General features: G+C 43.8%; 1 protein-coding gene across 1 annotated transcript in view; it reads right to left on the reverse strand.

Moving 5' to 3' along the window:
- The window catches only part of atrx (ATRX chromatin remodeler), a 54,183-nt gene that overhangs the window by 26,259 nt on the left and 2,924 nt on the right, over positions 1–25,000 (reverse strand). Inside the window, exons 4-25 of the mRNA XM_079511241.1 lie at positions 24,797–24,915; positions 24,454–24,534; positions 24,220–24,335; positions 24,016–24,083; positions 20,918–23,772; positions 20,741–20,798; positions 20,359–20,516; positions 18,902–19,069; positions 16,399–16,546; positions 15,807–15,915; positions 14,738–14,920; positions 14,020–14,161; positions 13,671–13,780; positions 13,238–13,384; positions 12,193–12,370; positions 10,777–10,914; positions 9,978–10,153; positions 9,055–9,172; positions 3,620–3,744; positions 3,223–3,314; positions 2,842–2,975; positions 1,385–1,532 (exon numbers count right to left, since the gene is read on the reverse strand). Of these exons, the coding sequence (XP_079367367.1) occupies positions 1,385–1,532; positions 2,842–2,975; positions 3,223–3,314; positions 3,620–3,744; positions 9,055–9,172; positions 9,978–10,153; positions 10,777–10,914; positions 12,193–12,370; positions 13,238–13,384; positions 13,671–13,780; positions 14,020–14,161; positions 14,738–14,920; positions 15,807–15,915; positions 16,399–16,546; positions 18,902–19,069; positions 20,359–20,516; positions 20,741–20,798; positions 20,918–23,772; positions 24,016–24,083; positions 24,220–24,335; positions 24,454–24,534; positions 24,797–24,915 (5,571 nt within the window). The remainder of the gene's footprint in view (positions 1–1,384; positions 1,533–2,841; positions 2,976–3,222; positions 3,315–3,619; positions 3,745–9,054; positions 9,173–9,977; positions 10,154–10,776; positions 10,915–12,192; positions 12,371–13,237; positions 13,385–13,670; positions 13,781–14,019; positions 14,162–14,737; positions 14,921–15,806; positions 15,916–16,398; positions 16,547–18,901; positions 19,070–20,358; positions 20,517–20,740; positions 20,799–20,917; positions 23,773–24,015; positions 24,084–24,219; positions 24,336–24,453; positions 24,535–24,796; positions 24,916–25,000) is intronic.

Genomic DNA, 25,000 nt, shown 5'->3' on the forward strand with positions numbered 1-25,000 from the left:
TGTCCAAAATTTGAACTTTTCAGGGATGATTTGTCACTCCCCATCTCTCTTTCTCCCCCCTTTGTCAAACTACTGTACTATCAATAAAGGCATAAAAGCCAAAAAGTTAATCTTTAAAAAGTAGTAGGTTTTTGACCATTAATGTAGAGATCATTCAGATAATCAATGATGGAAAAAACTGTCATCTCTAAGGTTTTTTTGTTTTTACATTTGATGGCTTAACTTTTGCACCCCTAGTCAGCTGTGCTGTTATCCAGTCACAGTCCAATCAATCCAAATGCATAATCCAACAGCGTCATGTTGGACACCCCACCATGTATCGACTTGAGTTGATTGTGTGTTTATTTGAATAATGTTCTTCTCCTGCTCATGCGATTAAAGGTTATAAACTGGTGAACACGAGAGCTTCAGTACAGATGTTAAGGGGCCTATAAAAGGGCATGCTGAGGAAGAATGATGCCAGTCTTTATTTTTATTTGTTCTTCAGTTATACTAAATTCCTCCAATTTTCCTTTATAATGTTAGTACTTATTGTCTCGATACTAGCACATGAGCAGGGATTTCAAGCCGAGTCTGAACTTGTCACTTCCACAATGTTATAAAGCAGGCGTGTCAAACTGGTGGCCGGTTGGCCACATAACAGCTCGCAAAGGGGACCAATCCGGCACGCAAGATGATTGAGAAAAAGAAACCACCAAAGTGAGCGTGTTGTGTAAATAAATAGCATAATAATAGAATGGCAGTTATCCCGCCACTTTGCATAAACTACTTCATGAGACACAGTGTAAACACATACATCACTTTTAACCAAGCTGAGACGGTTTACTGTTGTGGTTCAAAACGCTGTCCAAGAAAAGTAAAGTTGACGTCAAAAGGTGGAATATTCAAAGATAATTGGGAAAGGTGGTTTTCTGCGCCAAACTCGTGTTATATGGTCGCATAAAGTGGCTGATGGCCAGGAACACAAAGTCAAATGACACTATGAGACTCTACACTGAGAGTCTCATAGGGATCCCACTGAGACAACTAGGCTATGCAGGAGCATGCAAAACGCAAAAGTCAAAAACGAGCTTGAAGCGGTGGTGAAAAATCTGTGTGCACCAAAAGTCGGGACACTCATGATGATCGGGATGTAGGGGTAAAGATAGCCTTTCTTGAATCTAGCAGCAGGCAGGTGACAAATTTAAACAAGTGTTAATTTAATTTCAAAGACCCTCACTTTGCATTAGGCCACAAAGCTCCCTTTGATACTACTTTTAATCTTTTTGCATTAGTGTTACATTTCAATGCTCATGAAGAATAAAACAAAATGTGTTATTAACTATTAACTGTTGCAGCCCTATCTTGCAGTCCATGTGTAAACAGTCATGTTTTTCACTCTTACACTTTGTCGTCGACCTCCTCTGCCATACGTAGGATCTCAAACAGCAACACCATCTTGCTAGAATGTTCCAGGATCTCGCCGTCTGCGTCTTTAACAAACTCCTTGTGCCAATCTGGACTGGGAGCGGAGTTCTCACTACGTTCAGGTGCTGTTGGGGGGGGGGGGGGAATACAAAAATGCTTATTTGGTAGTTTTACATAGATTCCCGTTCCTCATTTAAAAACACGCCCACAAACAAATTCTCATTTTTCCTTGACCTTCATGCCTTTTTCAGCGTGCGTCACATTTGTTTTTGACATTAACAATCACCTTCCAATGTTATTGGTGGGAAGGGAACAGGGGAGTGACACACTGTCAGGCGTTAGAGCCCATGTGGTATAAACCATAATCATCCGGATATCGGTTCGTGCCCTTCCTGTGTGTATGTATTCTTAATGTTACCGCTAAACTGTATTCAACTACAGATAATGCAAGGCATTATAAGATGTGTAAAATCACTGCATAACGAGGATTCAGTGACACACTCAATATTCACAACTTGAGTATTATGACTGTGGACATACAGTTCCACCAACAATAGTCAATAACCCATTTTGGACTGAGGTCGATTCTAAATGCCTTCTAAATCCTGACCTACGTTTTCTGAAAAACTTCAAATATTGATATAAGCTGCATCAAAAAATGTAACATTTTGAATACTGTACAGAACCCCAAAAGAGGTTCCTGTCGAGAGGGGTTAGAACCCCAAAAGAGGTTCCTGTCGAGAGGGGTTAGAACCATAGATATTAAGAAATAGATGCCTCATTTGCCGTTGCAGTTCATTGGAGCGACGTGTATCCCAATGAAGGCGGAAGTGCAGTGCTGAAGGCTTTTTTTTTTTTTTAACAAATCTTTATAACAGTCATGACCGTATACATTAATACAAAACAAGACAAACAAACAAACACAAACAACAAAGTTATTAACAATACAACATCAGAGCCAGGGGGATTAGATTACTAACAGAAAACATTAAAGAGTGAACACAAAGCAACAGTTCTCCGCAGCTTTATTATTTAGAAGTGCTGAAGGCATTTGCTGAAGGCGACTGCGTCGCTCCCCAAGTGACGTCACTCATGTGACTCCTCCATGTCTCTCGCTGTCACTCAAGTGACTACTGGCCAATCACAGCGCGTCTTTTCCGGGACTTATGTTACGCACGCGGAAGCTTGACAAGCTTCCGCTTTGCTTCCGCTATTCTTCGCAAGGAATGTCGGGAAAATAGTGCCTTCAATTTTGACACACGCCTCAGAGCCGGAAGGGGCGTCTATGTATATATGTCTATGGTTAGAACACCAAAAGGGAGTGCCACTGGAGTGCCACTACCGACACAGTCCAGAAAACAAGCATTGTGTGTGGATTCTGTGGAAACATTGAATGAATGTGTCCTTCCTTCAGGAAAGGTTTAAAGTACGTACCTTCCTCTACGGGCTCAGCCCGGTTGCGGCTGGATGGGTCTCCCCCCCGGGAGCTGGTGTTCCACTCCTTTATCACCTCCAGTTCATCGCTGTTCGAGTCATCGCTATCCTTCTTCTTCTTTCTCCCCTTCTTTCTAAGAATTTTGAAAGTCAAAATGGTTAAGCCTGTCTGTGGGTTTGATCATGATTTAACCTACAAAAAAAAGAGCCTGTGACTAACAATAACTGCATTGGATCCATCGGAACAGAGGTATTTTCTTTTTTTTTATTTCCTGAAAAGTAAATGTTTTGGCCAATGGCCATACAAGGGTTCCACTTGACAGTGACGATACGAAGGACAGTGTTTGTGTGGGTGTGTGTTTGGGTGCCCTTATTCCGTACTTTTTTTTTTCATCCTCAGAAGTCATACTCATGGAGGACTCCTCTGTCTCCGAGGCGATGAACTCGTCCATGCTGTCCTCATCGAAGTACCCCTGAGAAAGAGCACAACAATGTGATGAGCTTTTAATACAACTAATCCATTATCAATAATTGATGGCATTGCGATGCATTGTGAGCTTGTAGATCTGCTATTTCCACTACTTTTTGAAAACATTTGAAACAAAAAAAATCAACATAGAAAAGATTATGCAAAAATAATTGCGATCATCTCAAATAACTGCGATTAGACGATTATGAAATAATTGTAACAAGCCTACATGCAAGGATTACGACTTCATCATAGTAATCTAAAAACAAAACCAATTAAAAAAAACATGAATGAAGAGCAACATGTCACCTTGTTTTCTTTACTGATGTAGTCTAGCTGACAGCACCAGGGATGAGTCCAGATTCTGCTCAGTATCTGGAAGTCCTGGAACAGTTTGGTCCCTGCACCCCTTCCTTTTCCCTCCTGCCCCACACCTGAACACAGAGAGAAAACAGAGAGGGGAAGACAGAAGTGGAGATGGAGAGTTGGGGGTGGAGAGAAAGAGAGAAGGAGAAAGGGTGTTTGACATATGACAAATGGAACCAAATGAACCTGTACAAATGAACCTGTACCAACTTCCAAATGGACCTAAGGGTCCATTTGGAAGTTGGAACCCCCATGGGAATCGTTAAAGGGAACCATTAAGGAATTGTACTGTTAAGAGGTAATCGTTAACCCCCTTATGGCCACCCTAATTAACAGTGGATTGTGCCTTATACCTGCACTATTCATCCTACAATAAAAGCACTGAAAAATATCTGTCTGTCATTCTGTCTGAAGCCTACACTTCCTTAGCTCTGGATTAAGAGCATCTGCTAAATGCCTAAATTGTAAATTGTAGCACAGAGCAAGACTGCTGCTCGCTTAGGGCCCCCGACAAAAACGCCACGGCGCACGGGCAGCCTCAAGGAACAGCCCTGTCCTCCAGCCTCAATCTGCTCTGCATAAAAAATAAACTCAATCATCTTAATTTAATTCATTTGCGTCAAAAACGACTCAACTTCCCGCAGACTGGAGACATCGCAATGCGGCCGTGCATGATTCTGCATCGCGCCGTTGACGTGATATAATCGATTATTTATAGCCAGATCATCCTGATGCATTTGTTTCCCCTGGCAGTGGCAACGTTGCAACTTGCAATTGTGATGCTACGTTAGCTACATGCTAACACTGTTACTGTTGACACTTGCTTGGCTCCCTGAACAGCTGTCTGAGCGAATGTTCTACAATACATCGTTTCCCTTCTTTCTCCCAAACGAGTCCCATACACCAGTGGTTCCCAAACATTCATGTCAAGGACCCCTAAATCAACATTTAGACCGCGGACCCCCATTTGAAAAGATGCCAGGGACCCCCATAAGAGAAGATCTTTATTACATTTATTACTGTGTGTAAAAAATATTTATATTATGTTTTTATTGGCTATTATATATATCTCAACAATTGACAAAGCACTTGTCAACAGTCAGAACTGTTCTTGGTTTTGTTTTAATATTGATATGAATATACTGCATTTGGTAGTCAAAGTTAAATCCACCATTGCCCATTTTATTTTTTATTTTATTGGTAGGCTAAAAAAAAAAAACAGGAGCGGGATGGGAGCGGGAGTAATTTCGAGTGGGAGTGGGATGGGATCAGGAGTCATTCTACAGCAGTGGGACAGGATGGGATTTCGTTTTTTACTCTGGCCCAGGATTGGGACAGGACAGGAGTTTTTCTGCAGGAGTGGGATGGGACAGGAGTGAAAATCCACTCCTGTGTCAGTCTCTACCGCAGACCACGTGTCACCAGCGAAATGCATGTTGGGAGGGACACAGATTCATGTATGGTCACAGTTTTCCATGAAACATCCACCTTGCCTTCCCCACCACACCGGCACCTCCCCTTTTGGTTACAGCGCTCTCGCTGACTGTTCCTCTATGGTTCCTCCTGCCAGGGAGGCAGCTGAACCACACAGGGAAACCTCCCCACACCTATACTACATACACTCTATGGTTCCTCCTGCCAGGCAGGCAGCTGAACCACACAGGGAACGCTTTACGCGCATTTTAATCAAATATTCTACTCTGCCGAGATTGTTTTATTACCTTTAGAGCATACGCTGAAGTATTTGCAGCTTTCAACGACGAAAATCCGGCGAAAAATGGTCCGTCGGCTTGTTATGATAATCAGCACCAGCGGCCATGACAATGCGATACAAGAACCACCTCCACGAGGTGTTGTAGTCCAGACAAACCCCCCGTCCACTTGCATTGGGCTCAATTTCCCAGAAGGCCTAGCAGCCCAGAGCATGGGTTGATTTCCGGTTTTGTCATCAGAACACGATGGCCTCGTCACCAGGTCCGTCACAAAGCCGGAGTTTCTTTTTAATTATTAAAATACGGCTAATTAAATGCATTAAACAAATGTCGGGTATAGCATATTAAGCAGAGTCGATGGTTTGATTAAACAATTAGCGGCCGTCAAACTGTTAAGGAACCGGAATGAATCATTAAAATACTAAAAAGGATCCCAACCCTAATAATTAGTACCGACGCCAAAAGCCCAGAATCAATCCGCTTCCATTTATTCCTCACTACATAACAAGAAATAACCAGTCTCCCATCAAAGTCTATTTTTGAACTCTTTGAAAAGGTCTGGATGTTTAACCGACCAGCTTTGACGTGTTGCCTCCCATTTGCCAAACACACCACCGCACCAGCTGTATTTACTGGCTCCAGTTGAAATCCAAAATATCACCATATTTCACTTTGTGCCCTCTCTTTATCACCCAGTTGGGCAATGATTGCCATCTCTCATATCTCCAAAAAATAGACAGGAAAGTTGTCCACTTATTCCAAAAATAATTCTGCTCCGCCCACATCATGGGAATGCAATGCCATGCCTATTAAAGGAGCATTCAGTGATTTGGGTGATTTGGAAAAAAAACCCGGTCCACCCGGTAACAAGATGTGCACATGCACACGCTCTACAGTGGGGGAAGTACAACAGACCAACAGCACGTGCACCAATGCCCGCCCCACTCGATCATGATTGGAAGAAGGCCCCTCTCATCCTGATTGGATGAAGGCTTTGCCACCCAAAGCCCAAACCGAAACTAGGGTTTTTTTGACCCCAGGGGCTCACTGGGGACAGGGAGGAACTCCTTATATGGTCAGCACACTTTATAGTAGGGAGGATTATCCAAAAAATAAGAAAAAATAAGTGATATTTGAATTAAGTGAAATCACTGAATATACCTTTAACACTGTTCTTAATCACTTTAGTTTCAACATGTCCGTTTTATTTCATCGTACGACGGTGCCGTGTGTAAACGCAAGCCGATTTAAAAGTCCACAATGAGTCGTTGATGCAACGTGTTGTGAGCTTGTAGATTAGTTATGTTTGCCACACGACAACGAAGAATATATGAGCTGCCTGCCTGCCTCGCACACTGCACACACATGCCTCGGAGCGTAGAGTTATATAGTATATCGGAGACGGTAGGCTTTTGACTTTCAGTATTAGAAAGCACACACGTTTAATCAATGTTCCTTTAATTGATTAAAAAACGATAACAGGTCAAGCTGAAACTTTGGGGGGAAAAAAGCTGAAAATTTGCTAATGAAGGCACAGTTTACAGTGAGACTCGACGACCGAAAACGAAACTATGCATGGATTCTTGTCTCTCGAGTTAAAGCTCCCTCCGTGACACATTTATCTTGTAGCCTACCTTAATTTGATTTAAACCAAAAACAAAGCATTGCTTTGATTATTTCCCGTTTCATGTCGAGGTAAGGATTGTTCCAACTTCTATCACAACACAATGAGCACAACGTTGGAGCGATGCGTCTCTGTTACCAAGATAAGTACCAGGCTTGTATCTAAACTAAACCATTACAAAAATTTGGCTATAAGATAAGTATGAATCATTCATTTGATCTTGCAAAAGAGTGCATTTCTCAGCACCAACGGCGGCCGGCGCATATAGAGAAAGAATGTTTTACTGTATATTACGCTACAATATTTTATAATAAAATTATATACATTCGAAGTTCGACGTGGGGTTTAAAAAGGAATATTCGACTGTCATTTTTGGCCAATTCTTGCAGCACTACTATACTGTAGGTAAAAACCTTACAAAAATCTACAAACTCACATCGAATTGGCTATTTCTACTAGTCATACAAGTAGGACAGCTAGGGCTTATAATATAAGAGGTTAAAGAGGCAGATGCCTACTGTAACACCAACGTGCAGACAACATGGATGTGACGTAGATGCCCCCACACATATTGGTTTTTGTTGCACATCCACACAATTCAAGAAGTGGACATATTTTCAGGTAAATATTGTGAATTTCACAATAGGTGAAAGGTTTGCCCCCCTGCTTAATGAAGGGATGGGACCAATAGGTGAAAGGTTTGCCCCCCTGCTTAATGAAGGGATGGGACCAATAGGTGAAAGGTTTGCCCCCCTGCTTAATGAAGGGATGGGACCAATAGGTGAAAGGTTTGCCCCCCCTGCTTAATGAAGGGATGGGACCTATTTGACCATGTTCATCTGTCGCAGTGGTGCCAAGAGAACATCAGGAAATGTATTGTGGACTTGAAGCAGATGTCCTACATGCCACTCTCACACGTTGTGAGCTTGTAGATTGGCTATTTGAACTATTCAAATTGTTGTTTTTTTTTAGAAGTTTAGGGGTAAGGCACTGGCAAAAATAGGGCCCCTAGTATGTACATAGTCTGTGGTAAAGTATAGGTAGCACTGCAGTGCACCTCAGACCGCTAAGGAAATGTAAGGCATCACAGAAGTCTTTCTACTCTGCTACCACCCAGAGCTCAATGGTAGGGGGCACCACTGTCAAAATAGCCACTCTCAAAGACCTGCGAGTCCTTCGGAAGGTGGTGCGTTCGGCTAAGCATAACCTAGCTACTGTCGGATAGAAATGACAACAGGTGCATGGACAAAAAGAGTCATGGTACTAGACACCTTGGAAAAGATGATCCAGTCAGGCAAGTGCTTGAGGTGTCTCAAAGCCTGAGGGCTCTATAGCTCTACCCGGCTGTTCCCACTGTCCTGTTCAGTTCAGTTTGGTGTAAAAACTACCCCCCCCCCATCCCCCCCTCCCCAAAGCACACCTTTCTCCCCCTCTTAGTTATGCTCCCACATACCCCCTCCCTCCCTCTCCCAGAGCTCTTCATTAGATACAGACGTGGGACGTGGGAAACTGGGTTTAGTCCCCCCTCCAACCTGTGGCATGCTGCCAGCTGCCACACACAACCACTCAATGACTTAACAATGCACAACCAACTAGTCAGAGAACTGAGAGACCTCCTGAAATCACGCTCATGTTAATGACATACAGTCCAAGAAGAAACCTGACCTGGTACAACTTAGCGGTGTACATTTACACGGCCTACTGCCTGGGGGGGGGGGGGGGGGGAGATAAATATACATTTATCTTTGTATATAGTCAAAAGTATTCTATACGTGTTCCAAGCTGGCAGATCTGCTATTTTGGGCAAAATGTAACAAATCTTCTCTTGCGGTACAAAATCTTTTCAGATGAGGGTCCATGCCAAATACGTATTAATTTGGGGGCCCTTGACATGCAAATGTTTGAGAACAGCTAAAGTAGAGTTTACACAGGATGACCATGGAGGTCTCTCTGGGGACGGGGGGCGGGGGGGCGAGACGGACAGTAAGGGGTCTTACACAGGACCATGGAGGTCTCCCTGGGGGGACAGTGGGGGGTCTTACCTGTGAAGTGGTCCAGGTAGTATCGGTAGAGTTTACACTGGATTGGGGTTATCCTCACAGACAGCACGTACTCGTGTTTGGGAGGCAGGAACTTTGTCAGCGCTCTGTAATCTTTCCTCTGTGGGAACAAAACCAAAAAACACGGTGAGCCCCAATCCCTAGTTTGTTGAGCCCCAGACCACCATTTACACAATGTTTAATCCCTAGTTTGTTGAGCCCCAGACCACCATTTACCCAATGTTTAGTTTGTTGAGCCCCCGACCACCATTTACCCAATGTTTAGTTTGTTGAGCCCCAGACCACCATTTACCCAATGTTTAGTTTGTTGAGCCCCAGACCACCATTTACCCAATGTTTAGTTTGTTGAGCCCCAGACCACCATTTACCCAATGTTTTAGTTTGTTGAGCCCCAGACCACCACTTACCCAATGTTTTGACAAAAAGTGCAATATTCTCGAACCATTTTGAAAGATACATTTTATTTAATTAAGTATTAAACTTCAATAAATAAAAAGAACATTTGACTTTAACCACTTAAACCGCAACATCAATATTCTGGCAAAATCACAGAAAATAGCAGATCAACAAGCTCACAATGCTTCACAACACGGTTCCTTTTGAGCTTGTCAATCTGCTATTTTCAGAAGATGTAAGATATTTGGAGCGAAAACAGAAGTATAGAACCCTGAGGGAGTCCACCTAACAACTTATGTTCAAGTACAATGAACATGCAAACAAATGTAAAAATACACAAACTCAACTTTACTCTATTTAACCACTTATGTCCTATTTAAAGTTTAAACGTTCTTATTTTTTTTAAGAAACTAAAATAATTTCAACTCTTTAACGTCTTCACCTGTAATGACATGCCCAAAATAGGGGCATACATCACCCATAATTCACTTCAGTATTTGCCGTGTTACCTGGACACAGCCGTTCAGCATCTCGAACAGGATGTGGGCTCTCTTCTTCATGACCCGGACGTCTTGCGCGGTCGAATCGGCACACTGGCCATTCTGGATGGGGTTGATGAAACGATTCCTGAACTCCTTTACGGAACCCAGCAGGTTCTCCTTGATGAAGTTCACCATGCAGTGATCTGAACAGGGAGAGGGGAGGGAGTGACAGAATTACTTGCTGATATAGTCGCTGCCGGACAGGAAAGCTGTCGTGCAAAACCTTTCAGGAAAAGGACCCTGTGTTCCAATGGATCTAATATATCCATTTAGTCACAAGCTCTTGTTAGCACTTTTCATTGGTTCAATATTTATTTAAAAAAAATCACACCCGTGTGAACTGAGTGGTGTAAGGTCTTATATAGCCTGTCTGACGTAATGAAATCATGTCTGACGTAATTAAATCACACCCGGGTGAACATGGCAACCATGCTCATTTTTTCTGCACTAACAAAGCCAGTTGTAGGAGTAGTTTACACCACACACACACACACACACACACACACACGATTTAAGGCATTTCAGAAATTCTCAAAAATAGCTAAACCAACTGTTGTGACGTGAGCTTGTAGATTTTGAAATGTCTACAATTGCTAAAACCAATCCATCAATAATTCACAAAAATATAAAACCATGTCCATAAACATGAAGTTAGTTTGGTCACTTGACTCACTTCTTAAACATGATGGCAAATATATGAAATTCATGAAAACTTAACCAACAACATATGAAATGTGGTGGTTTTGTTTGCAGCATTGAGACTCACACTCAATCAGGTTGTTCTGCAGAGGCGTTCCAGTCAGGATGATTCTCCTCCGGGTCTTGATGGAGTTCATGGCTTTGGACACTGCAGACGCCTCATTCTTCAGGATGTGACCCTCGTCACAGATCACAAAGTCAGGACCTGGGGACAACCAGAGAGGTGCAGGGAGTATTAAAGTCAGGACCTGGAGACAACCAGAGAGGTGCAGGGATTATTAAAGTCAGGACCTGGGGACAACCAGAGAGGTGCAGGGATTATTAAAGTCAGGACCTGGGGACAACCAGAGAGGTGCAGGGATTATTAAAGTCAGGACCTGGAGACAACCAGAGAGGTGCAGGGAGTATTAAAGTCAGGACCTGGGGACAACCAGAGAGGTGCAGGGATTATTAAAGTCAGGACCTGGAGACAACCAGAGAGGTGCAGGGATTATTAAAGTCAGGACCTGGGGACAACCAGAGAGGTGCAGGGAGTATTAAAGTCAGGACCTGGGGACAACCAGAGAGGTGCAGGGATTATTAAAGTCAGGACCTGGGGACAACCAGAGAGGTGCAGGGAGTATTAAAGTCAGGACCTGGGGACAACCAGAGAGGTGCAGGGAGTATTAAAGTCAGGACCTGGGGACAACCAGAGAGGTGCAGGGATTATTAAAGTCGTCAGGACCTGGAGACAACCAGAGAGGTGCAGGGATTATTAAAGTCGTCAGGACCTGGGGACAACCAGAGAGGTGCAGGAATTATTAAAGTCAGGACCTGGAGACAACCAGAGAGGTGCAGGAATTATTAAAGTCAGGACCTGGGGACAACCAGAGAGGTGCAGGGATTATTAAAGTCAGGACCTGGGGACAACCAGAGAGGTGCAGGGATTATTTGCGACATTCATAGATGGGATGTAACGATGCCTTGCGAGATAGTTAAGTTAAATCGATGAGAAAAAAGGGAAAATAATAAATTTGACATTTTTTGTCAAGGATCAACAAAGGGATCAATTTCCGATAAGATTATTAAATTGTCCTTCAATCTTTTTTATAATCGATTAAATCTATTAGTTACTAACTACCCACGAATAACAGTGTAAAGCCCTAACCACACCAAAGGGTCACCATGCAACTCCTTGGGTCCAAACTGAGCAAGGCGTTAACGCTAAAACTGTCTCGACCCTTTGGTGTGGTTTGGGCCATTGAATTCCATGCGTTGACTCACTAGGGTCAACGTGCAACAAGACATATCACACCACAGGGACAACGCTAAAACCGCCTTGACCCTTTGGTGTGGTTAGGGCTTAAGTCCACACTAAATATCCATAATGTATAAATGATGGACACAGGGTCAGGACAGATAAGCCTTTTCAGGGAGGGGTCAGAATACATTTTGGACTTGGACTGTGATTCGTCTCAACTGCTCATGTTGTGTGTGACAGTACCTGGATCTACTAGAGTCTTTTGGAAGGTTTCCTTCAGTTTCTTGCTCTTGATGTTCCTGCCCTGGGTGAGGTTGCGGTACATCTCATAACCGATGATCATGATGCCTCCGTCCTCCTGCCAACGCTGGAGGACGTACGCCCTCTCCTGAGGTCTCTTCACCGTGGCCAGCTCAGTCACCTGTCAATCACACAGCAAACGTCAACACATCCGCCAGGACGATCTGAAGATCTGAAGTGCTGGAGCCGGACAGACGGTATATATATATATATATATATATATATCCGCCATTATTAGTATTCTTTGATGACATCTGTGTCAGCAGCTATGCAGCCCATGTGTCCGGATTTTTTAACCACTTTTCAACCTGCCATTATTTTGTATGTCATTATAGGCAAAAACGATCCTAAACTATTGGGATTGGCATCGACCACCAAATATTTGGCATAGGTTCACCATTATGTGAACCGATTGTTCTTCCCATAGACATATAAACGTCGACGCCCTTTCCGGCTCTGAGGCGCGTGTCACAATTGAAGGCACAATCTTCCCGAGATTCCTTGCAAAGCCTTTGCCTTCAATGTCAAGCTTCCGTGTGCGTAACATAAGTCCCGGAAAAGATGCCCTGTGATTGGCCAGTAGTCACTTGAGTGACAGCGAGAGACATGGAGGAGTCGCATGAGTGACGTCACTTGGGCAGCGACGCAGCGTGCCTTCAGCACTGTTGCTTTGTGTTCACGCTTTTATTTTAGTAATCCCCCCTGGCTCTGACGTTGTATTAATAACTTTGTTGTTTGTTTGTTTGTCTTGTTTTGTATTGTAATGTATTGTCATGACTGTTCTAAAGATTAGTTTTTAAAAAAAGAAAGAAAGCCTTCAGCACTGCACTTCCGCTTGACTTCCTGCCTTCATTAGGATACACGTCGCTCCAATGAACTGCAGCGGCTAGTGAGGCATCTATTTTTTTATAATATCCATTATGTGCCCCATAACAAATGCAAAACACACGCCTACCACAGGTAAAGGGAGATAGGATCAAGAACACACCTCTAGGCTCTCTTCATCCTTCATGCCGTGCTGCCACTTTTCAAACTCGTTGACCCAGTTGAGGACGGTGTTGAGAGGCGCCACCACCAACGCTGTGCTGAAGTTCAGCTTCTCACACAGCAGCAGAGTATGGAGGAACGTCACCACCTACAGGCAAAAGACAGAACTGCAGTCAATCATGGGAAGAGAATTAAGATGAAGACTTGTTTGCTAGTTACGGTTTGGCTCAAAATAGAAAGCTTTTTTTGTATTTTAGGCAGTTTATTAGTTTAGACAGGACAGTCATTAGGATTCCATTTAATCAGGCTTTCACATATATATTGCATCAGGTGGCCCCACTCCCATTAAAGGGATTGTGAAAATCCCTGCATGTGTACATGCAGGCTTTTCCCCAGCCGCATGCAACCCAATAGGATAGAGAGGGACAGCGTACCTGCAGTGTTTTCCCCAGGCCCATACAGTGGGCCAGGATGCACCCAGAGCCTGCAGACTTCTCCGTCTTCTTCACAGACTCACAGCAGCAGTCCCACATGAACTGCACCCCTGGAACCACAAACAGAGGCCTGTTTTATTACACCAATTGTTTACATCACCGGTACCATATCTACAAGTACATTCACTTGGGGTCTCAGGTCTAAATAGTCGTAATATCAGTTCACCTAGGATGACATGGACCCATTGCAGTTAACCTTAACCAAGGATTGTAACAAACTTAAATCTTTCTTCCTTGGATGGGTTAGTCTCTAGACCATCACATGATAACGTGACAGATGGGACCATACCGTCAACCTGATGAGGTTTGAGCTTAGTGACAAGGTTCTTGTGCACGTCCACCAGCGGCTCCTTCGTCTCCTCGTCTTCATCCAAGACCAGCTTGGTGGTGACGGGACAAGTCTCTGCAGAGTACTCCTCCACCACTACAACCTGAGGGGGGCCAGGACACAACTTCATTAAGGCACATTTCCTGCATTAAAATACACTTCACATTAAGTGTAAGTGCACATATGAATAAAGCTACGTTCTCATTAACTTAACATTGGTAGGGAGTAGGGACTAGGGACAGACCCCAAACCGGGGCACCGGGGAACGTTATGCATTAATTATAACATTACGCAGCCTGGGAGATTGGTTCTAACCTGGTGAGCCGCGAGGATATTGCAAGTAGGCCCCCAAATAATTTAAAAACAACTATGCAATATTAATATTAAAAATACTTAATGTTAGTTGCATTGATCCAAGCCGGAAAACAATCATTTTGATTGATCATTAAAATGAAGGACTGTGACAGACCACTAACATTCTGGAATATACTGTGTATGGGGAAATAATTCACCTCCTCCATTGAAAAGGCTGACTTCAAACATGGAGGCACACTTTAGAAGTTATTATACATTATATGATAATGTGTCAAACATGCAATTGATGCTTGACACATCATCATATATTGAAGTTTGGTCAATGAATATGGTGAGAATATTGTTGCAGGTTTTTCTTTTTGACCTTTCTGAGCTTTTTCCTGAGCTCCTCTCTCTCTGCGATGCGTGACCTCCTGTCCTCCTCTTCCTTCAGAGCGTCCCTGGTTTCCGTGCGAAGCTTCTCGTCCCTCAGGATTTTGCGGAGCTTCTTGCGACCTTTGGGGGTGTTTCCGTCCTCGTCTTTTCCCTCGCCATCTTCCTCTCCGCTCTGTGGAAAATGCCCAATAACGACATTAGCACTGTGGCATCTTCAGAAATAGCTAGAATAGCCTGATCTACAAGCTCACAGTGTGGTGCTATGTGATGCATTGTGACATTGTAGATCAGCTATTTTCGTTATCTGTCGTACGACAAAGGACAGTATATAGGGCATAAGTGGTTAAGTCCAGTTATCTGATGTTGAACCCTGATTAAATCACGACCCACCCACCCAACAACACCTAAGCTTGGTTGCCTGGCAACCCCAAGATTGATTTATGATGCCCAGTCTTACTCAACACTATCCGGGGGCTATGGTGGAATATTATTAATACTTGACGATCCATCCACCTCAGTGGTGTAAAAACCCATACGACTGTAAGGCGAGTGTGGAGAAGATGAGCTCCTGACTGCAGTTTAACCCATTCTGAACGAGAACCCCTTTGTGTTTTAAGCATTATGTTACACTTTAGCCATTGAAAAATAGCAGATCTACAAGCTCATAGCGCGGCACCGAGTGCCGCGTTACGAGCTTGTAGGTCTGCTATTTTTCTTCATTTTATTCAAATCTTTGAATGTATATTCTTTCAGAGCCAACGTTTTTAACTCAAATCTTTGCTTCTGGGAGGTCCCTGGGACTACATCTTTTCAGATGGGGGTCAGCAGCCAAATACATATAATTCTGGGGGTCCTTGACATGAAAAAGGTTGAGAACCACTGACATAAAAACATAGGTTTTTCAGAAAACTGTCAGGATTTAGAAGACATTTGTATTATCGTCCTCAGGTCTAAATGGGTAAATACTTGACGATCCTTCCACCACAGTGGCATAACAACCCATAAGACTGTAAGAGTGTGGAGAAGATGAGCTCCTGACTGCAGTTTAATATCCATACCTTTGCGTCTGAAGACGAATCCTGAACCTTGATCCGACGTCGCTTCTTTTTCTGCTGCTGCTGCTTCTTCCTACTGCTCCGTTTGGCCTCCTTCTTCTTCTTGGCATACCTGCAAACACAAATGGGACGTAGGAAATAACTGATGAACAATTTAATTGCTTTTTAAGACTTTTTAAACAAAAATCACACAGTAGATGTGACCAATTGCTTAAATATACACAGAAATTACAGACAATGACCGGTAACAATAATCGAAATAATGAAGTATGGCCAAAACAGGACATAATAATTTTATATTTTTATTAAAAAAAAAAAGAGTGGAAATATACTTGCTCTACGTGTGAAGTACGTTGAGAGCTTGTAGATTTCCTATTTCAGCAATTTTTTACCGTTTGAAATCGTCTGAATATTCGAACAGATTCAATTGATGTATACATTATATTGCAAAATCATTGCCATTATCTCAAATAATTGCAACCAGGCGATTATGTAATAGCTGTAACATGCCTAATGGACATCGCATGACCTATAAAAAAAAGGAAAATCAGCATCCATTGGGTGACACTCTCTCTCTCTCTCCCTGTAGCCTCACCTGGTTTTACGTTTCCCCTCCTTCTCCGACGAGCTCTCCGAGCCGCTGCTTGAGCCGCTCACTTGCTCGCTGACCCCTGATTCCTCGTCGCTGCTGGACTCCGAATCCTTTCCCTTAAAGTCAGAGTCTGCCGAGTCATCGCTGTCAACTGCCAAACAGGAACAACAGGAAGTGAGAACCAGTCAACTGTCGTAGTACCCCTAGAGTACACGGTATAATCCTTCGGTCTTGGTTGCTCAGCAATAACGGCACTAGCAGTAAGAAATAATGTGAGTAACACTTTTGAAGTGCTAGAAAATGCTGGCATCACAATATATGTATAACCATATATTAACGTATATGAATACCGGTACATGTGTTTACTGTTCAATTAGAATATGTAGTGTCGGGGCGCCCGCTGGCCTAGTGGTCCAGGCTCATGCCACGGCACATATAGGGTCTGTCCTGACAGCGTGTTGCGTGTTCGAGTCCCGTTCATGACGACCTTTGCTGCATGTCTCTCCCGTAAAGTTCTCAAACTCTGCCCGAACCCGACCTGGACCGATCGGTACCGACCCGACGTTATCGGGCCGAGCCGGGCCCAAAATTATGCTAATTAGTCGGGCCGGGCCTCGGTGATTTTGTTAGAGTGTTATTATAATAAAAATAGCAATTCTGTTATTTGTGTAATGTGATTGTGTATACATGTATTTATTATGAAGAGGGCTGCGCTAGGCGATTCACTTGTGACAGGAGGACTGGAGGCGGGGGTTGCATCGCACTGGCATTTCAGACTCGGAGACCTCGTACACACATGTCAAACCACGTGACTTCCATTGGAAAAGCATTGAGCTTGAGGCGGCCATGAAACACAGACAGAACAGATCATGTCCGTCCGGCATGTGTGTACGAGGCCAGAGCCGCATGCAGCCCGCCCCGCAGTCCTGCACTGCGCGCAGGCAGTACAGTAGAGAGAACAGTGAACGGTATGAGACTTGCTTGCTACCGCTGGTTTCCCTCTGGTTTGCGTACCAAACAAGCTACTAACAACCAGTTAAAGTTGCCATATGCTTAAATGTTTTATAAAATCAATCAGATTATCACACGATATAGCTTAAGCGTCAGGTTTTCATCATGTTGCACTGAGTCTCGTCAACCCAGCTGGCTGCGATGAATAAAACCTAATTATTAATCAACGTCACCAAACGATCCATGGTGATATAACTTAAACGCTACACCGTAAAGCAACTTCACTTCAGAGGAAACTAAAGGGAGGGAGCTGCAGCTGCTATTCGTGTTTACTCACCAGTCACCACCACCACTGTATGGAATCCATTAGAATGATTGGAAATGGAACATTAATAGCCTATTCTAACGTGAGTTACATACATCCTTTATTTCTATAAGTCCGTTGATCTCTGTTCTCACTTTCACACTGAAACACGACGCGCCGCCATTTAGTGGTGTTACTGTTTTTTTTGTCAGGCTTCGGGCTTAACATAGAGCACCGAAGTCCTGACGTCACGGTCAGTAGAGGGCGTCAATCCACAGGTTCGTCCACTTTTTATTTGCATTGTAATCTCCATGGGGGATATTAGATCGCCTCATTTTTAATAACTGTGTTTGAAAAATAAACCGATCACCCCGGCCTTTTCACTCATATGGATATGAAGCATCGACTGAAGGTGGAAATGTACAAATATGCCCGTCGCACAACAGAAACTGAATGTTAATTATTTATATTATATTATTATTTTTATTTTATTGATATTTAATGTTTCGTGGTTAGTACGAGTCGAGTCACCACCAGCTGAGCTTACGTCAACGAGGAATCTCAGGAGCGCAATGTGTTGGGCGTGACGAATATTAGCAGCGACATTGCCTTCATATGTAGTTTCAGGGCTTTTGCGGCCACATTAATTCCATTTTCTCCAGAAACTGGCTGTATCAAATATGAAAGGACATAATTAACAACGCACAGCCACTCCCCTGACAGAAAGGCCGGGGTGGTCGGTTTATTTTTCAAAATCGCCCTATGGGGATCTCAATGAAACTAAAAAATCACACCCGTGTGAACTGAGTGGTGCAAGGTCTTATATAGCCTGATCAGCTGTGGTCTGACGTAATGTCAGTGACCATAGTAACCATGCTCATTTTTTTGGGTCCCACGTACAGGTACACACACGTACACACATACATAGATACAAACATAGATACAGACAAAGCTGGTTGTTGGAGTGGTTTGCACCACTCCAAAAATACATGAACCTGTGTATTGGCGCCCTCTACTGAAAGTGACGTCAGACTTCGGTGCTCTATTATGGTAATTTGTAGGGTCAGGCCGAGCCTCGGGCCGACCCAGTTAGGGTAGGGTCGCGCCGGGCCATCATTTTTGGGCCCGTTGAGAACTTTACTCTCCCATTCTCTCCCTCCCTCTTTCCTGTCCGTCTTCACTTATAACTATCAATAAAGGCACAAAAGCCAAAAACAAATCTTTATGTGCAACAGATTAATGTATCCATACCTTTTCGTCTAGACGTCTTCTTTTTCTTCCCTTTAGCGCTAGGTTTCTCATCTCCTGATTCGGCCTCGCTCAATGTGAGTTTTTTGCGAAGCAGGCGGTGGCTCCGGCCGGTCTTCTTCTTCTTCACCTCCGTGTCGGAGCCGGATTTTTCAGACTCATCCTCGTTGTCTGCAGCAGAAAGAGAACACGGGTGAAAACATTGCACATCCAAAACCGTTACTGTGGAGTTGTTTGTAGTTATTTGAGTCACAAGCTTCATTGTCTCATTGATTGAATAATATTTATAAAACCAACAGACTTAAAGAGTAGTTAGTTGTTTAGTCCTCACAAAAGTGGTCCAGTTGTTATTGTGAAACTATAGTGCTAATTCGCACTAACTTTAATCCCAGAGGACTAAACAACTGCAACTAAAGGTGAGAAAGCCTTCTAGCACGAAACCCTCCTTTAAGCATTTTCAACCTAATGGCACATTTTTTTTTTCTTTGGGGGGGCTTTTCTGCTTTTATTTGATAGTATACAGTAGACTGACAGAAAATGGGGAGAGAGAGAGAGAGAGAGAGATGGGGCGTGACAGCCAGGAAAGGTCGCCGGTCGGGCTGGGCGAATAATCACATTTTATTCCGGGAAAAGCCGGGATCGGGACTCAAACCCGAATATTATCAAATAGGAAATCTACAATATCACAGTGCATTTCATCAGAGCTTGTAGTCAGATCAGATATTTTCACACAATCATAGTGATATAAGGTTAATTTATGTATGGAAAAGCATAAATACATGGAACAAGGTTTTGGGCCGAGAGTGACAATATGTAATGATGTCATATAGAGCAGTGGTTCCCAAGGTGGGGTCCGGGACCCCCAGGAGTACTTGAGGGAGTTCCAGGGGGATCCAGCTAAATGATTATTTGGAACCAAATGGACCCTTATGGGTCTGTAACTCAGAGTGTACAAATGGAACCAACGGGTCCATTTGGTTCCATTTGTACGCTCTCCAGTTAAATTAGCATTGATTTTACAATGTAAATTGGGGGTCCCAGAGATACAAATGCTATTAAATGGGGGTCCGTAGACTAATGCATGTCAAACTGGGGGTCCTTGAAATTAAACTGGTTGAGAATCACTGCTAGAGCTGTAAAAACCTACTCTTAGGGGGTCGCTGCATGTCATGTCTTTTTAAATGGGGGTCCGCAGGCTAATTAGTGTCAATTTGGGGGTCCTTGACTTGAAAAGGTTTGGGAACCACTGATATAGAGGGTATGTGCATGCATAAAGTGAGTGACTTTAATGTCGTTTAATGCAAATCAGACTTTTCTATTTGGATGTATAGGCTGTCAAGGCCAGAAAGTCGTTTTTTTGCCACTCAGGTGTTTCCGCATAACTTCTGGGTATGATGATGATGTCACGTGCATACCCTCTATTGACATTTAAACATTTATAGTTTTTTTTTTAAAGTTACCATCTTCATCGTCCTGCTCTTCATCTTTTTCATCCTTCTTCTTCTTCTTCTTGGTTGCCTTCTTGGGAGACTCCGCATCTTCCTCATCCTCAGACGAGCTCTCCCCTCCAGAGGAATAGTTTGACTTTATTTGGGCCAGGAGCATTTTCTTGGCAATTCTTCAGGTGGTTAAGAGGAAAGAAAGGGAAATCAATGGTTGATAAACATATTTTTTTAACATGATCTGTTGGTTCATTATCAAATCACATGATTAACAGAACAAAAAGCTTTAACAATTATGATGATGGTTAAGGTGTCTTTAAGGGGGATTATAGGAGGGGGGCATGTCTGTGTTTTAAAATGAAATACAGCTTTAAGTGTTTTTCTTTTCTATTGGTTTTACCTGTTTTCAGCATCTTCTTCCTCCAACGCCGGAAGGTCTTCAGCTTCTACTTCATCCCCTACACACAGAAAAAAGGGTGTACATTTTTTTAAAAACAATTATGAATTGTTGAGCAAGTTACATTATGGTATAAGAGTCTTAAACTTGTGAAAATCTGGTCCAACAGTCTGGAAATACCTGACGACTGATGAAAAGCTCCACTTCCTCCGGCTACATCCTCATCCACAATGCGTTTGATCTTCTGCTGATCGCTGTCCTCCCCAGAATCACTTTCAGCTTGCTTCTCCTGCTCCTCATCCTCACTGGAAGGGGATAACTCCTGCCCGGCGTCGACTTTGCCCTTCCTCGACCTCTTCTTTTCATAAGACCTTTTCTTGGGGGTTATTTTGTCTTCCTCTTTGCTCTTTTTCTTTCCCCGGGCAGGGTTCTTTTTCCCTTTCCCCAGTTTGCCCTTCACATCCTTCTCCACGTCCGAGTCATCTGACCCTGACCCGTCCTGCTTCTTCTGCTTGGAGACCCTCTTGGATGCCCTGGTCTTCTTGCCTTTACTTTCTGAGTCCTCCATGTCGGAGTCATCTGACCCTGACCCATCCTGCTTCTTCTGCTTGGAGACCCTCTTGGATGCCCTGGTCTTCTTGCCTTTACTTTCTGAGTCCTCCATGTCGGAGTCATCTGACCCTGACCCGTCCTGCTTCTTCTGCTTGGAGACCCTCTTGGATGCCCTGGTCTTCTTGCCTTTACTATCGGAGTCCTCCATGTCGGAGTCATCTGACCCTGACCCATCCTGCTGCTTCTGCTTGGAGACCCTCTTGGATGCCCTGGTCTTCTTGCCTTTACTTTCGGGGTCCTCCATGTCAGAGTCATCTGAACCGGACCCATCCTGCTGCTTCTGCTTGGAGACCCTCTTGGATTCCCTGGTCTTCTTGCCTTTACTTTCGGGGTCCTCCATGTCAGAGTCATCTGACCCGGACCCATCCTGCTGCTTCTGCTTGGAGACCCTCTTGGATTCCCTGGTCTTCTTGCCTTTACTTTCGGGGTCCTCCATGTCAGAGTCATCTGAACCGGACCCATCCTGCTGCTTCTGCTTGGAGACCCTCTTGGATTCCCTGGTCTTCTTGCCTTTACTTTCGGGGTCCTCCATGTCAGAGTCATCTGAACCGGACCCATCCTGCTGCTTCTGCTTGGAGACCCTCTTGGATTCCCTGGTCTTGTTGCCTTTACTTTCAGAGTCCTCCATGTCGGAGTCATCTGCTCCTGACCCTTCCTGCTTCTTCTTCTTGGGGGCCTTCTTTTCTTTACTTTCCGAGTCAGAGTCAGGAGAGTCTGAATTGTGTTTGCGCTTGGATGACTTCTTCTCGTTGTCTTGGGAGGATGCCTTATTAAGCGTAAACAAGCATTTCCTAACGCTCTTGCCTCCCGGGTCGTCATCGGAGCTGTGTGCTGCAGTCGTCTGCAGCAGGATGTCAGGGACTTCGTCAGAGTCAGAGTCCACATCCTCTGTTCCAATCTGTGAAGAAACAGCCGTGGATCCCTTGGTCTCATCAGTCTTGTTGCCAGCCGATTTTGTGGAGGAGTTGGATTTGGCATGACTCTGCTCTTGGGTGTCGGACTCGGAAGAGTCGGTATGGTTCTTTTTTTCAACTTGCTTCCTCAGAGGAGTGGTCTTAACTCTAGCGGAGCGACGTTGTCCTCGAGACGTGTCGTTCGCAGTATCATCTGCAGTGTCACCGGAACCATCCTCCTTTACAGCATTATCTTGCTCTCCTTTCCCTCGCTTGCTTTTGGATCGGGACCCACGTGTCACCACTGGCACAGGGGTGAGTCTGATGGTAAGGTTTTTCACCTTTGGCTGAGACTGTGGAGGTTCTTGTGACTTTCCATTGGTCTGTACATCAGCGTCTGTGCCATCATTTTGTAACAGCAGGGAGGAATCGGCAAGGCTCTCCACCATCTGAAAGAGCTCCTCAGGGACAGAGGGAGGAACAGAGACAATGTCATGATCTAGGGATGAGCCATCATCACAGCCTTCGGTTTTGGCTGGTTCGGCATCAAAATCTTCAGCCTCTCCAACATCATCGTCTTCAGTTGTGGCCAGTCCACCATCCTCATCTTCAACTGGTTCAACAACAGCGCCTTTAGCTTTGACTGGTCCAACATCACCCTCTTCATTTGTGACAGGCCTACTATCACAGGCTTTAACTTTAATTGGTCTGGCGTTGCAGTCTTCAGTTGTGATTGGCTCACTGTCGCGTATTTCCATTTTGATCCTTGATATGGCTGTCGTAACCTTTGTTTGGCTACCTTTCACTTCAGCCTCATCCGATGAACCAACATTGTCCATATTAGGCTCTTCGATGTCAGCCTCCTCCTCCATGCTGTCATCCATCTGGCCACCAGGTTCAGGTGCAACCTCATCAGAGGTTTTCCTCTGAATGTGCAGTCCACCACCATTCTGCATTTCCATGACTTGGAACTCGGGGTCCAAAGCCTCTTCCAATGCATTATGAGCTTTTTTCAAATCAGTCAGTACAGACTTGAAGGCCTTTAAATTCCGATACCTGATGCTGTTGTCTCCTTGCTGCTCTGTTGTCTGCTGAATGAACTGAATGAAAGTATTATTGAGCCCAGTTGTCGTTTCCACTAGCTTTTTCATTTTCTTTACCATTTCTTTTGGTACCTGTAGCTTCTTATAGGAGAATGTCATGGTCCCCGAGCCTTCAACATGATCCTTCCCATTAACGACTGGTTTGTGCCCTTTGCTCTCCTTGTCCTTGTGTCGCTTATTGTGCTCCACCTTCTTAGCTGGCTTGTGTTCCTTATTCCAGGTCTGTTCCAGTTTTGCAATGAGGCGGTGGCATTTGGAGGTCAGGTCCCGGAGGGACTCTGGGCAGCAGACATAGCATCGCCACTTTGAGTTTTCATCATTGATGACAGACCATTCCTTCCTGCCCAGGTTGCGAAGGATGCATTTCTTACAGAAAGCATTGTTGCAGAAGTCACAGCAAACAAGCTTGCCGCCTTCAGCACACCACCTGGCAATGGAAATTTCAGATCACATGTTAATTGAGGTCTCAATCACTTCCTATTTGAGCAATTGTTTGAACGTTAAAAATGTTGTGAATGCGGAATTAGTCACTAGTAAAGACAAGCAAACAAAAGACAAAGCAAACCAATATTCATGTGGCACCACATCATTGCTTTTCAACTATTCTTATCAAGAAAGGAAAGCAGAACATTTTGAGGGCACCGTGTGTCAAGACTGGAGGTAAAATCACCTGCACTGCTCATCCATTCCATCAGAGTCTCTGCTTATGTCATCACTTTGGTAAAATGTGTAGCATGACTAGAGGAAGGAGAAATAAAATGAAGAATAATCACCAGAGGGAATTGAGGTAATATGGTTAAAACATATAATTATTGTGACATTACATTATTTGAGTTCACTCTTATTACTTTTCCATGTCATGAAGAATTTGTACCTTGCATATAAGTACTTTGAGCACAGGATGCTCATAGACAGATTTGCGCTGAAAGTGGTTAACTTGTTGTCCACAGGCAGAACAGTTTACTAGTTTCTTGTGTAAATCTGTATCATCTGTAATGAAGAAAAAACGACAAACATGAGGGCAAAGGGAGTCAACAGTGTGACTGTCCAGACAGTGTTAATTAATTATATAAATACAGATAAAATACACATCATATGGAATAATAACCTGTATCTTTCTGTTTGAAATCCACTCGGAGCTTCATAGCGCCTTTGTTTTCATTACCAGCTGGTCTCATCACCAAAGTGCCTAAATGGCAAAAAATTATAAAATCACACCTGTGTAAAGTGAGGGGCGCTCTTATCATACGTCATCAAACATCATCTCATTCTCAACCAATGGCACATCTCCCACCCAATCATGCTGACCAATCACAATTTGTGTCCTAACTTTTATCTTCAATGTTTGTTTACACAAACACTCAAAGCTGGACATAGGAAGCCCTCAATAATAGGACTGTATATATACACAAACATTTATATGACTGTCTGTCACAGCAGACGCTTCATACCTTTAGACGAACTGTTCTGGTTAGTTTCTGAAAGATTGTCAGACATGTTTTCATCTTCACTCTCTTCTGAGGTGCCCATTTTGCTTGATTCAGTGTGTTTAGTTACAGCAGTGGACTTCCTGAAATGGAGGAATATTGGATCTTTGGAGTTGCCTTGAAGCTGCATTAATAAATATGTGAATCTATCTATACACATCCAGCTCA

This window comes from Electrona antarctica (genome assembly GCF_951216825.1).
Source record: "Electrona antarctica genome assembly, chromosome: 1".
Lineage (NCBI taxonomy): Eukaryota > Metazoa > Chordata > Actinopteri > Myctophiformes > Myctophidae > Electrona > Electrona antarctica.